The 13,944-nt window shown below is 43.2% G+C and overlaps 1 protein-coding gene across 1 annotated transcript in view; it reads left to right on the top strand.

The window, feature by feature from the left end:
* Positions 1-13,944, top strand: part of UNK (unk zinc finger) — a 42,355-nt gene that overhangs the window by 26,433 nt on the left and 1,978 nt on the right. The window contains exons 9-16 of the mRNA XM_075044012.1: positions 379-426; positions 1,290-1,490; positions 5,766-5,834; positions 6,541-6,715; positions 7,855-7,956; positions 9,437-9,625; positions 12,563-12,744; positions 13,300-13,557. Of these exons, the coding sequence (XP_074900113.1) occupies positions 379-426; positions 1,290-1,490; positions 5,766-5,834; positions 6,541-6,715; positions 7,855-7,956; positions 9,437-9,625; positions 12,563-12,744; positions 13,300-13,557 (1,224 nt within the window). The remainder of the gene's footprint in view (positions 1-378; positions 427-1,289; positions 1,491-5,765; positions 5,835-6,540; positions 6,716-7,854; positions 7,957-9,436; positions 9,626-12,562; positions 12,745-13,299; positions 13,558-13,944) is intronic.

Consider the following 13,944-nt stretch of genomic DNA (forward strand, 5'->3'; position numbering starts at 1 on the left):
GACTAGATCATTAATATTTTCTCTCACTAACACTGTGGAAAGCAGTAAAAAACAAACCCCTTTCATCTTATGAATGTATCATCTAAATTCTCTGGAAACTGCGGTGAAATTGAAGGTATCTTCCACTTAATAGACCGTTTAGGTCTTTTCTATCTCAAGCTCTTAGTCTTTTAAAACAGTCTTTCCTAATCCTTGGATGTATGCCAAACAGCAACACATGTCTTTCTGTGACTTCATCACTCCACAGGGCATCTGCATGTAGCTTGCAAACAAATATGGCTTTGCTGGTGATCATTTTACATGATGAATTAATCAGAGAAAAGGTCCCTCTAGCAGCCAGCCTCACATGGCCTGTTCTGTTTTGTATTTGTACTGTAGGTGTGGAATAAATCAGGAACTCTGCCAACTAGCCCCACCTCCACCACAGTGAGTAGTATCTTTGCGACTGTAGGGAAGCATGGACAGCAGAATGTCGTATAAAATAAAATCAAAACATTGTAGGATGTTCCTTCTTTCTAATGCCAGCCCAGACTGTGCCACATTTGAACCTGTGGTAGCAGTAGCTGTCTAAATGATGTCTGAAGCACAGTCATGCTTGCCAGTGCTGGCAAATAATTTCTTGTCCCAGAGAAATGGGGTATCTGCATTGATCCAGGTAGGCGCTTTCTCTGAAACTCATCTTAATCTCCTTTGCTGCTGTCTGTGGCTTCATCTACAGTGCAAAACTAGCCTTGTTGCATGTGATTGTGATCCCTGGTATTAGTCCAAAGAATGGAACTGTTGGAAATCCTTGGGTTTTTTAATGCAGCTGTTGGTACTTGGCTTGTGCCTGCATTAAAACTTTCAGATTTCCAACTGGAAAGCAAAAGATACAGTATTACACGTAGCTCAGATATGGTTGGTTGTTCTGACTGCCATAGCACCTTTCTGGGCTTCACACTACTACTCAGAGTGCAGACAGGATCCACTGTGGCCTAAGGAAAGCGAAGAGAGTTTTGATCAGGTTTGGAAACTTGATCAGTCACATCTGAGGCCTCAAAAAGAATAAACATCACTAGAGCTGTAGTTTGTTTTTTAGAAGACTGCACTCCAGTACGAAGTAATGACAATAAAACCATAATTGTGGGACTATAAATCCAGTATCTACTGGAGCTTTTTCCTGGTTTTTAATTACTGTTTACTGGAAGCTTGTATGCTTGTGTTGACTGTCAGACTGGGATGCCCTCTCTCCTCTTCGAGTTATTACTACTGGCTAGCTGTACTTTCCTGACACTTGTTCCTTCTATTAGATTCTTTGTAGGAACAGCAGTCTCGGAAGCCCATCTAATATATGTGGGTCTCCTCCTGGTGCCATTGGAAAGCCACACAGCTTGGAGACCATTGGTTTTCCTCCAGACTCAGTAACAGCAGCCGGCAGCTACAAGAAAGCACCGGGGTTTGAGCGAGAAGATCAGGTGGGGGCCGAGTATTTGAAGAGTTTCAAATGCCAGGTTAGTAGGGAATATTGGCTGGAAGAGTTGGGGGATGAGGAAGAATGAGAAATTGCCCAGTCTAGCTCGAATGTATTTTTATTTTTCAAGGAACAGAAATGAGAAAGCACTATTCTCATTAGCAGTTCTCAGATCTCTGCTGTTGCTTTCGGCCTCCCTTCCAGTCTCTTCCATCTTACATCTGTTCTTGTCTGCCTAGCTGCCATCACACGCTCAGTTTGTAGAAGTCGAGCTGCTGCTTGTTTTCCTAATCCCTCACAACTTCTGTCCTGTGTTGACCCTGACTAGCTTCCCACATATCACTTTTGCTCTTTCTTTTTCCTTATTTAGGTCCTTGCCAGAAGTTGCTGTTTCTCTTGCTGTATTGTCTCATGGAAACTCATCCTTCCTTCTCTGTTCTTACTCCGAACTCTTACCTTGATCTCCGTGACTTGGTTTGTCCTCTGTTTTCACCATTCATTTCTCCGGTGTATTAAAAATGTCATGTTATTTCTCTCTTGCTTCTCTGGCTTTATCATTCTGATCCTTGACTCTCTCCTGTGGCTTCTATATTAAATTTGAATTCCTCATTCTCATTTGAAGAACCCTCTGCAATCTTACCCAACCCACATCCCTAATGACATTCCCTCTTATCCCTTTTGGATATCCCAGTCTTGCCTTGCTGCTTCCTCAGTCTTCTCCTTCTTGGTGTCATGCCTTATTCAGACTGCTCCTTAAGCCTAGAACAGTCTCTTCTCATCTCTTCTGCCACACATGAGCTTTTTCCACAGTCAACTTCTTGCTGTGAATTTCCTTTCTTGATGTTGCAATTAATAGGTTCTCTGCACCATGCCTTTCAAGTCAGCTGAGTCCAACCCAGAGCCTGGGTCTCAGTTTTTATTCCTCACTGTGTTTGTAAATGTAATAGAACAACATCTCAATTTAGGGGAAGAAATAGCTACTTTTATGAAGAGGTGCCTGCAAAAATATTTCCTGCAAATTCTTTAAAAAAAAAGAAAGAAAGAAAAAATAGGAATAAAAATACTTGGCCTACCTTGCTTGAAAACAGAGATGACAAGAAGTGCTGCTTTCAACCTGGCTACATTTTAACTCTTGTCTGTATTATTAAAGAAGCTAGCCTTAATAAGCTGATACTGCTTCATTAGTATTGCACTGCTGTGAGAAAACAGTGGAAATATCCCGTCCAGACAAGATCTTGCATAAAGTAATTGGACTTAGAAGCAGACTCTGTGGGTTTTATTTATTTTTACAACTTTGGGAAAATAGGACCAAACTTTGCAGTAGGGCAAGTACTTGAACACTGTTTAGTCTAATTAAAATGATTTAGTGACAAATACAGATTAAGCTATATGCATGTGCTCTTTCTTATAAATGCTTCCATTGTCTTGCTTAATGTGGATGTGGCTTAGGAAATTGCAAATTGATGCAACGCGTCTTTGGGGGTAGAGAGCAGACCATGCTGTGATCCTGGCACTTCTTGCGGGCACAGCAGCTTGTAGCAGTTGTTTAGAAACAAAAGAAAAAACATGTGCTCGTTCTCTGTTGCCTCTGCTGCAAAGGAGGAGTGAACCCAAAGCTGAAGGACTGAGAGAACCCCTGTTTCCTGCCAGCAGAGGCAGGTTGCCAGGGAGGCCCTGCTTTGGAGAAAATGGGCAGCAAGCCTAAGCCAGGGGAAAGGGGATGGAGGATGAATAGGACTCTTAAAAGGAGGGCCAGATGATGAGCATTTGCGTCTGAAGTCCAGGCTGTGCTACAAAGATACTGTATTCAGGTAGCTTCTTACTTATGTGGCTTTAATTAAGCAAAAACCTGTGTTAAATGACTGGAATAAATAGCTATTAAGATATAGACAGAAGTAATCACAGTTGCCTTACGCTAGGCTTCCACAGACAAAATTAGGTGTCTCATAAGTGTCCTGATTTAATTTTCTTTTAATCTATAATTACTTACTCTTAAAAATCCTCTGTAATTCCCTTTGGCTGCAGTGGGCACCAGAGATTCTCATATACCCTGTAAATTAGACTAATAATTAGGCATTTACCTTTGTTCAGTCATATTTGAAGACTTAAGAGACACTCTGGCTCAGCTCTGCAATAGGCTTGTCATTTTTCCTCTGTAGAACTAGTACAAATAGTTTCTATCTTATTAGAATGAAAAATGCACCTTCTGTGTTAATAGGTTCCACATAGTTTGTGGTAAGGCTGAGCCAGCAGTTGAAGCTAAAAATACTTTTCCTGAGTCCCGAAAGATTTAGCAAGCTGGAAAAATGCTGGCTGCACTGGAAGGACTTGAGTGTCACGACCAGGAGGTGTTCCTAAGTCCTGACACACAGTACAGTGGGTTTGTTCCATGCTGGTCAGAAAACATTCAGTTTCACTCGTAAATTATGTCCCCTGTTTTCTTCCCTGACTGCAACAGAGTGAGCTGGAGAATTTCAGCCTGCCCTTTGAATTTCTGTCTTGATGTATGCCCTTTTTAACATTATTCAGAGCTAAAGGAGACTAGCTTAGAGGTGACAGTCAGTTTGCTCCATTTTTCACTGGTGTTATATGAATTCAAGGCAGCGGGAATTGGGACTAGCTTAGAAATTTGTTCACTTTTTCGCCTCCTTAAAGAAAAAAAAACCCTTCCAGTAAGACTTAACTGCACCAGAACCAGCTAGCTACATTGGCAGGAAGCCTCTCAGTGGGGGGGGGGGGGGGGGGGGGGGGCATGGTTGCGTATGTGCCTTCACTTTAGCTGCTGATGTCTGTTGATAGCACATCTTGTGTTCAGATGAGTGTCAAACAGAGTAGGGATGTGTTGGATAATGTAGCAGGCGTGTTATCAGACACACACAGATGCACTAACGTAATGCATCTACTGCACACAAAGGAAAACAAGCCTGATTGGTTCAGTGGTAGTTTTGCTGTATGTAAATGCACTGTATGTTGTTCAGGGAAGTGTGAGAGAATGGTACCTACCACAGAAGGATCTTTGCATCCATATCTCAGCTGCCTGTTTGCCAGGCTTTGACCTTCCCATCTGGCCATAGGCGTACAGCTGAGCAGAGAAAATGATTTAATTAAGTAAAACCAAGTGATGAATTCTTCTGCTGCTCTTTCGCCTGTCTGATTATGTCATCCCTCTCCAGCAATCATTTATCTTTTTCATAAGACTGTTTAAGCCAAAAAGTCAAGACGTATCACTTCAAGTCAGTGTGGCATCTCATGCGCTGCTGTTGTACATCATGACTGAATCTCCCCTGTAGAGATGGTGACTGCCTGCATTTGCGATAAAAAAAACAATTGAGCAGATTTTGTGCCTGGAATATGTCTCTGATTCGGACTGGGGAGTTGGAGAGTGAGTAAACAAGCAGCCCTGACTCTCAGCACTTTTTTGCTGCCTCTCTGTGCCCGGAGGGTGTGATTGATCTCCCTGTGCCTTATGCATGTAGCAGCATGGGAGGAGCAGAGCAAGGCCTGCAGAACAGACCGTTACTGACACGCTCATGAGGCCACTTCCTTCCCTGCTCTGGTTATTGTAGCTCAGAATTGACTGATGTTGTGAGGCAAGAGGGTTGATTTCCGTTAAGGATAATAGTGCTGGAAGGTCCTTAAGCTAAATTTTTAGGCTGGATAGTGGAATTCTAAATGTATGTTGGCATTCATGCAGTTTTGTAATTCAGGCAGCCTTGACCTCACTTATGTTTTATAGCTTTGAGTTCTTTATGTTAATGGATGGGGGAAGGATTTTTTAAAAAATCAGTTTTGATGATGTTGCTTTTAAAATTGGTTAGTTATCACCAAGTTTTACTTTGCAATCCTAGCTGGGAGTTGAAAGAGTTTGAGGGAAAACACAATCTATGTACTTTATTTTCCCAAAGCTGAAAAATGTTTACATAATTTAAGAATATAGTATGCCTCCCACCATTTCTGACCCTATTTTAGATACTAGTAGGACTGATGAGTTATTTATAGCAAGGCAAAATAATTAATTTTTGGCCTTCATTCTTAAGATGTCCTTTGTGCCAGCAGAGGACTTACAGCAGCATTGAAGGCAAGTGTAATTGTGACGAGTCTTTGCATAACTCTAGAGGTGATGTCTTGGTATATAGAAAGTAAATTACTTAGTGTTTTCAGTTTGCTATGCTTTCCCAATTCTCTAGTGCCCAGAGCAGGCTGTAAGAGAGGAGGGGAGTGTGTTTCCCATGGCCTCTGCAAAGCCAGCAGTCAGCCATTTTTAATTTTGCTGCTAATCCCTCTGTTTATCTTTTGTTCTGTTTCTTTACTGCAGCAAGCAAAAATGAAGTCCCACTCACTGGAACACAGGAGCCAGGAGCAACCTTTGTTACAGCCCAAACAGGTACAGTACTGCTAGCAGGCCTCTGAACTGAGCTCAGTGCTTGCACCACCACAGACAAGGACATGAGAAATCTCTGCAGATCCAGACAACTCTGCAGGGAGTAAATGACAGTCCAGACACCATTAGGGATGCTCAGCTTGAGGGATTACTTTATGAAGATGGGATGATTTGCTGGAGGTGTTATTTGTGAATGGCTAGACCTGTGTGAATTCAGGGTAGATTCATAGGCTTGGACCGTGCTGGAGAGAGTCTCCAAATTACAGAAAATTGAGCCGGAATGGATCTCTGGTGTCATCTAAGTTCAAGGATTCAGCAAAGAGAATTTAATATCGGGTTCTAAGTCGTGTGCTGAACTAAGTCTGAGTGAGTGATTGTGTGACCCATCCCTGTGATTGCATGCAACCTGGGGTCACAGGAGTTAATTCTGGGGCAGCCTGAAGGATGTTTGTAATGCTGGGGTGGGGGGGGGGGTTGGGGGGGACGGACAGGGGGACAGAACAGAGAACAGTCGGCAGAAATTAAAGAAAAGCTGTTAATCTCTCCCCCACCCCCAGCCCAGTAGTAGCACCAGCCATCTGTCAGGTTGGAAGCAGGCAGGAACAGGTTTGCTACTGATCTTTGGCTCATTCCTGCATGTTTCTGAAGGGATTCTTCTATAAAGATGTCTTATTTCCTACCTCTTTCCCTTTTAAAATTCTTGTTTCAGGACATACTGGGTATTCTCCCAGTGGGAAGCCCGCTGACATCCAGCATCTCCTCTAGTATCACCTCCAGTCTGGCTGCAACGCCACCAAGCCCTGCCGGCACCAGCAGCATACCAGGCATGAATGCCAATGCCCTTCCTTTCTATCCAACCAGTGACACCGTTGAGTCTGTCATAGGTAACTTTGCCTTTTTTACTTATGCTAGTAGGGCTTCCTCAGACGTGGATCACCAGGTATGAGAATTGGAATAGCATGGGTGTTCCAGCGAACTCCAGTTTTTCGTCTCTGTCAGTGTTGGCAGATTCCTGAGGCTGTAAGCTTTTTCTGTGACTGTGACACATCTGATGTTTTCTGCAGGTCATTATGGATGAAATTCACCCACGGGACCAACAGAAGGCCTCTGAGCCGCTTACTCAGAATGTCAGATGGTGTAACGGGCCTTAGTTTTAGGTTTGTCAAAGTGACAAAGAGGTCTTGGAGTAGGCAGGAAATCACAGGGGCATTTTCCACAGTTACAACCCCTTATATTCTAAATGACAATTTTATAGTGAGGGCTACCACCAGGTAGATTGTAAGGACTTGCCGTTCATATAGGACAGAGGCTGTAAGAAAAAGGAAAATGGGAGAGTCCAGAGAGTGGAATCACTCCTCTTAGATAGGTACAGGTTTTTGGTCACCTGTTTTTCCTTTTTTTTTTTTTTTTTTTAATCTAACGTTTTTGAGGTGATCTCACTAATTTGTTAAAAATAATAATAGAAATGAGTGGGCATGTGTGGGATGGAATTATATTGATCATGATTAGGGATGAGGCATGTTCAAATAGATATAACATTTGCAGGCATTCATAAGCTTTCTTTATTTTACCCTATCTTTGAACCTCAGAGATGTTTTTCAAGTGTTCCCTTCTACTGGTATTTCTTTGAGTGGCTCTTCACCAAAGTATGGATAAAGCACAAACCAGACACAGACATGTTATAAGCCAGTGTTACTGCGTATTATGGACAGACTTGAAGGCACAGTTTGGGGAAGACTTATGGGAACTGCTGTTATTTCATCAAATTTTTGTTTTCCTATAACATTTGGGAATACTTTGAGACAAAAAGAAATCAGATCAGGAAAAAGAACCTGAACTGAAAAGCTGCCCATGACACTTCTGCCAAACCATTTAAGAACAGTGTTGCACAGGGCGGAGAGTAGGGCCGTGCAGACTGACAAATAGAGAGCGAAGGCTCCTCTGCATGTAGGCTCTTTGGGCCATCCTATCTCTTGAAGTTGTTGGTCCTTTATAACATAATTGGTACCTCTGTGTCTGGCAGAGTCTGCCTTGGATGACCTGGACCTGAATGAATTCGGAGTGGCTGCCCTGGAGAAGACATTTGACAGCAGCACAGTGCCCCACACGAGTGGCATCATGATAGGTACATGAAAGCAACAGAGCTTTCTTTATCTTCTGCCAAGCAGTGTTGCCCAGTCACCTCAGTGGAGCCAGCCCAACAAAGTTCTAAATCCAGTTCCAAAATAACATTGGTTAAAACGGCAATTATAACAAACTCTGGCAACTGCTGAGCATCTTTGAAGTGAAAGCTTGCCCTTATTGACTAGCAGAGCTGAGTTCTTGGCATTGGGCCCAGGTGTCTTGGGGATGTTTCTTGAGACTGAATGGGACTTGCTTGATTTTTTTTTTTTTTTTTTTTTATGTGTGCAAGTAGACTCTAGTAGGCAACTGATACCTTTAAAAACAGGCCAAAGTATAACTATTTGCATCTTAAGCAGAAGACTCTCCCTAGCAGTAACAGGAAACTCACTGACCTGGTAATGCTATCCATCTGTCACAGAGTGTCGTCATGGTCTGCTGATTTGATTCTTGTAATGTCTGTCTCATCTTAATATGTGGAGGTAGGCTAAGGCCTCTTCTACCTGTCTCTGAGTGTTAAGGGGAAAATGAAGTGTCTCGTAACTTTTTAGAAGTGGTTGTAGTTTCTGGCTGTGTAAGACAGGTTTTTGAATGGGAGCAAACTTCGGTTGTCTGAAGGTTTCCAAGGGAACTACACTACCTGGAGCTGTATTGAGGTAGTAAGGCACCTGTGGAAGGAACCCTAAAGAATATCACTTCCACTTCCCTGCCAAAGATGAGAGCCTGGTCAGAGAGTTTACCGTGCATGTCTGCTGATAGCCCTGCTTCTGCCGCTACCCATCTGCAGTGGCTTAGAGATCCTCCACGCTGCTTTTCCCTCTGTTCACGTCAGGTCTGGGTGTTACCTGGTGATCTTCTAAGGAGGGAGATCAGGAGAGAGTGGGGAGCGGGGATGAGCTCTCCCTCAATGTGTGTATGACAGGCAGAATGAGCTCTTATATAATGGAAGTGTGATGTCTTTGGAGGCTGGGCTTTTGTTTATTTGGGGTTTTTTATTACTGATAGATCCAGGCACTCAAGTATGTCTGAAGTGACTAAAGCTAGTCACTGATTTTTAGTGGTTAAGATAATGACCTGACTCAGCATGATAGTCTTCTCACTACAGGTTGTTTGGAAGTATTAAAGGCAGAGGCACATGTTTTAGAAGTGAATTTTTCATTACAAAGTATTTAACCAGATATCAAATTCATCTTCTCTAGACTGATAGGGACTGAACTCTGCTCAGAAAACCTTTTGTTGCTTTGGCCGATGAAAGAGTATTCCATTGAACTCTGGAGGGTCTTAACCTATGTGGTTCATGGGATGGCAGCTTCAGTGCTCCTTATAAAGGCTGAGAGGGGAATGAAACATGATGAGAAGCAGAGGGAATCCCAAGGGGCTTAGGGAGGAGAAAGGGAACCTAACACCTTCTGCTCTGAACTCCTGCACTGTGCCCATACTTCACGGTCATACATAGCCATCCTCTCTGTGTGTTCTTTGTCCAGGTGGGAGTTTGCTGCAAAGTTCTGCTCCTGTAAATATCCCCGGGTCCCTTGGAAGCTCTGCCTCCTTTCACTCTGCCTCTCCTTCTCCACCGGTCAGCCTCTCATCGCATTTCCTTCATCAGCCCCAGGGACACTTAAGCCAATCAGAAAACACGTTCCTGGGGACATCAGCTTCTCATGGATCATTAGGTAAATGCACAGTGTGTGTGTCCCATGTACATGCCTGTCTGTGCCATGTAAGTATTTTCTTTTAAGTTAGCTTTAATTTTAATGTATTATTTCACTGCTGCCGTTTGTATCTCTTCTTCCCATGAGAACAGCAACAGTACTAGAAGCTGCTTTGCTAAAAATTGACTAATAACTTGTGTACAAGGGAGCAATTCCCTCTGCTTCCCATGTATCTAAGCACAGGAAAAGGGACAGATAGGTTAAGTGACTTGCTCTGATGATGCCTTTCAGTGTAAAGAGCTCTGCCTTTTCCTGCCACCAATACTGTGCGGAGACTTCACTTTACATAGAACTCAAGAGTTGGGTCCTCGGCTTTGCTTAGTTATGGTGGGGATTGCAGTTTGCCCTTGGGGCTGCTTGTAGGTCAGATTGGCTTCTGGGAGGTCTAGAGCAGGCTAGGGTCATTGTACTTATCTCTCCTATTTGGCATTCTGCATGCAGTTTTGCAGTATGGACTTTGCAAAAAGTTAGTGTTCCAGCTTTGTCCCCTTTGCTCCTTTCCTCACCCTGCCTTGAGGATCTGTTTCCTGTATGAGGGACTGTGAAGGGAAGAGAAATTGTTTTGGAGCTTCAGCTGTATCAGGCAGAACTGGGAACTGAGGGGCCAAATCTGTTTGTTTTTTTTTTTTTATCAAGATGCAAGGTTACCTTGAGAAATAAAACTGTTTGGGCTCAAGGCTACAGTGACACTCACTCTGCTCATTTCTGTTAGTAACAGTAAATATTAGTTCTCTCTATTGATACTAGGCATAAATGCTTCTTCAAATTTGAGATATGCTTTAATCTTGAATATTCAGCTTAACCTAATAAAATTATTACATGCTTTTGTAACCTATTCTGCATGCACTCACCTGTGTAAATGCATCCCTTGTTTGCATAGGCCAAAACCATGCTTCCATGCCTTGCGATTGCTATTTGTTTGGCTTTAACAGCTTTTACAATTACTGTAATAAGAGACATCAGAGGGCATCTCTGCTATTAATTAGTGTTGAGGCTGGCTGTTCATCCCAGTTTCAGTAAGAAAAGGAAAACTTGCTGATAAAGCCTGCTTTTAATTTCTGAAGAAACAAGTCAGGCAGTTACATTTGTCTTGACTATGTAGTTATACAAATAAAAAACTGAAGAAATGCAGGAAATTCACAAATGCATTTAAATACTTGATTTTTAAGAAAAGTCAGATATTTTCCTTTAATACAACACAACCATTTTTGCTGAGGTTTTGATAAGATATTTAGATAGTAATCTAGCAATTGGGAATCTGGAATCTATCTATTCCATGGGACTTGCTGAATGCACATAAGTTAGTGTGTAGTGTGTGTAGTTATTACTTATTTGTATTGCAATTGAGTTAAAAATACCTAGTTCTGGGCTAGTTCCCACTGTGCTAGATGCAAAATGTGCAGAGAAGGCATTCCTGACCAAAAGGGCTTGCTTCTTCAAATGTGAAATGAGAACAGCAGGTGGAAAGAGGGAGTAAAAAGAAATGATGAGATAAGCTTGGTCAGCATTATGGCAGAATTTGTGGCTTGCCAGGATCCTGCTTAGTGCTAGATTCCCTTTCAAGGAAACTGGAGCTTTAAAAACAAAATGTGAGTTGAGGTTCAGAGGAGCTGAAATAGATCTATGGTAAGTGGCCTGAGCCAGTGAAGAGCCCTTGTTGCTCTGCTAAATGACTTGTAAATGCACCTAAGCCCTTAGTGAAGACAAGTTACTATTTCTCAGCTGTATTTTTTTTGCAGCTGTTTGTGTCTTGGCCGGCATTAAATGGGAAGTAAGTGGTGTTGGGTTAGCCCTCAGTCAGAGGCCATTGGCCCCAGGGCTTGCTTGCAGAACACAGTCAGTTTGGCTGCTGTAAGATGAATTATCAAATGTAACTGGATTTAGGAATGTCCACACCCAGTGTTGAGCACCACTAAATGAAAATGACTGCTACATCAAACTGGTGCATGTCTGTGTGCCAAAGAGTCCACTCAATAGCTCTGTCTCGATATGAGCTTTTCCTACTAGTCCTCCCCTGAGTGCAAAGTGTGGATGGTTATTTTAGTAAAAATATTTTTGTTATTAAAAAAGCACAAACCTTGGAGTCTGTGAAAAATAGCCAGGTTTGATTACAGCTGGTTTTCTACTGCTTTGTCTCCTAAGCCTTGAATTTCTTCCTGAAAGGAGAAATTATTTGAACAAGCTAAAATAGGGAAGTGGTTAGTTAGTCTTCTCTGGTGCCAATCACTAATTTTATGCTAGATCACTGCAGGGGATGAAGCTGCTGTATATACTATCGCCTCCACTTGTTTATAAACAGGGTTTTCTAGTTAGTGCTGTTTCTTGCATATGCAAACAGTAATGACGCTGGCGCATTTTAGTCTCACTGTTTGGGAAGTGAGACTGCTTTTCTAAGCGCTAAGCTGAGGAGACAAAACCAGAAGTTTTTCTTGGGGTATAGTGTGAGGGGAAGCACCACCTGGGTTGGCTGTATGAACCAATCTGTTCACCAGCGCTGATGGCTATGCTGCACAGAAAAGTGGGAAGGTAGTAGGCAGTTCAGAGGTTGTCATTTGAGAAGGGGGATTCAAGCTGGTAGTCAGCTCTGCTCTAAAAGCTGGTAGTCAGCTCTGCTCTAAAATCAATGCTTCTAAAACCAGCCTGTTTCAAAAGTTGCCTCCACTCAGTTTCTTGGGTCCTCCCTGTATCATTAAAGATGAGGCCTAATGGTGTGAGACTTCCCTATAAAGTCCCTCTTTGATGGACTCCTGGGTCCTGGGGATGAAAGTAGTTCTTAAGGTGATCTTTTTTTTTTTCCTGTGTACATATTTTTGAATCCTGGATTTCACAGGGGTAGGGAGGAAATGGGGAAGTTGCCAGCACCTGTGACATAACCCTCTCTATTTCCCTGTGAAACAGGTTTAAATGGGATGAACAGCAGCATATGGGAACACTTTGCTTCGGGGAGTTTTTCGCCCAGTACCTCACCTGCATTTCTGTCAGGTCCAGGTGCTGCGGAGCTGGCACGGCTACGACAAGAACTGGATGAAGCCAACGGCACAATAAAGCAGTGGGAAGAGTCTTGGAAACAAGCCAAACAGGTACTTGAGCAACTCCTGGGAAGAGGGATTAGGGAGTGTGAAGTAGGAGGGTGTCAGCCTTTAAAGAGAAGCTTTTCATACACTGAGGTGATGGGAAGAGCTGTAGGTTTTACAAACAGATTCTCCTAAGCATTCTTATTCTTTCTTCTGCCTTGGAAGGAGAGACTGAATCACTGTGCCTGATGTGTTCAGATGCTGGACGCGCAAGGCCAGGTGTCATAACAGATGCACTGAAGTGCTTTGGCAGTCTCTTAGACCTGCCAGTTGACTTAGGTCCATGACAATTTGCTAGTATGCAAATTTCATGCCCTTAACGGTGTGACCCAAATATCTAGAACCATGGCCCAACCAGATGGGGTATCTGGAATGGAAGTGCTTTGAAGCAAAGCTCCAGGGAAGTTTCAGAATTTGGGAACAGAGCAGATTGGACAGAACACACTCCTGGTGAGGAGTATATGGAAATAGATTTTTTTTTTTTTTTTGCCTGGGATCCTCTCTTGGAGGCTGACTGAGTTTTCAGACTGCTTCTTTTACCCTCTTTGTTGGAACTCGTAGGCTTGTGATGCTTGGAAAAAGGAGGCAGAGGAAGCAAATGATCGCGCCAACACAGCTAACATGGAATGTGAACTGGCCCGGGAGCAGAGGGAAGCATTGGAGCTGCAAGTGAAGAAGCTGCAGGAGGAGCTGGAGAGGATCCACACAGGCCAGGACCCTCAGTTTCTGCGCTCCTTCTCTGACCTGGAAACACTCTCTCTCTCTTCGCTTTACACCCTTCAGAAACAGCTGCGGGCAAACCTGGAGAAAGTTGATAAGGTGAGTGCCAGGGATTTGCAGGGCAGGGCTTTGCTCCTCTGCTCCTACAGATCACAGCTTTTTTCGCTTTTCTTTAATACAGCCAGAAATCAGAAGCCTCTCAAAGCAATTCCATGTGGATGTAGCCAAAGTGAGTTTTAGCCAGCTCACAGGAAAATACCTACATCTTCTTTGTGCGTAAAGTACAGAGTTTAAGTCAATCAAAGCTGCTCTCTTGATCCTGAAGGTCCTAAAAGACATCATGCTGTGCTGCTTTGCTTTTGCTTCAGAAGATGAATGGGCAGACAGCTGCAAGTCCTTCCCCTGCTGCCTCCTTGCTGTTCCCAAAACTGCATAGCACAGGACGGCAGCCCCTTTGCTTCGTGACTTTGATGCTTATGTTTTGCC

Source organism: Buteo buteo, chromosome 13, assembly GCF_964188355.1.
Source record: "Buteo buteo chromosome 13, bButBut1.hap1.1, whole genome shotgun sequence".
In the NCBI taxonomy this organism is placed as follows: Eukaryota; Metazoa; Chordata; class Aves; order Accipitriformes; family Accipitridae; genus Buteo; species Buteo buteo.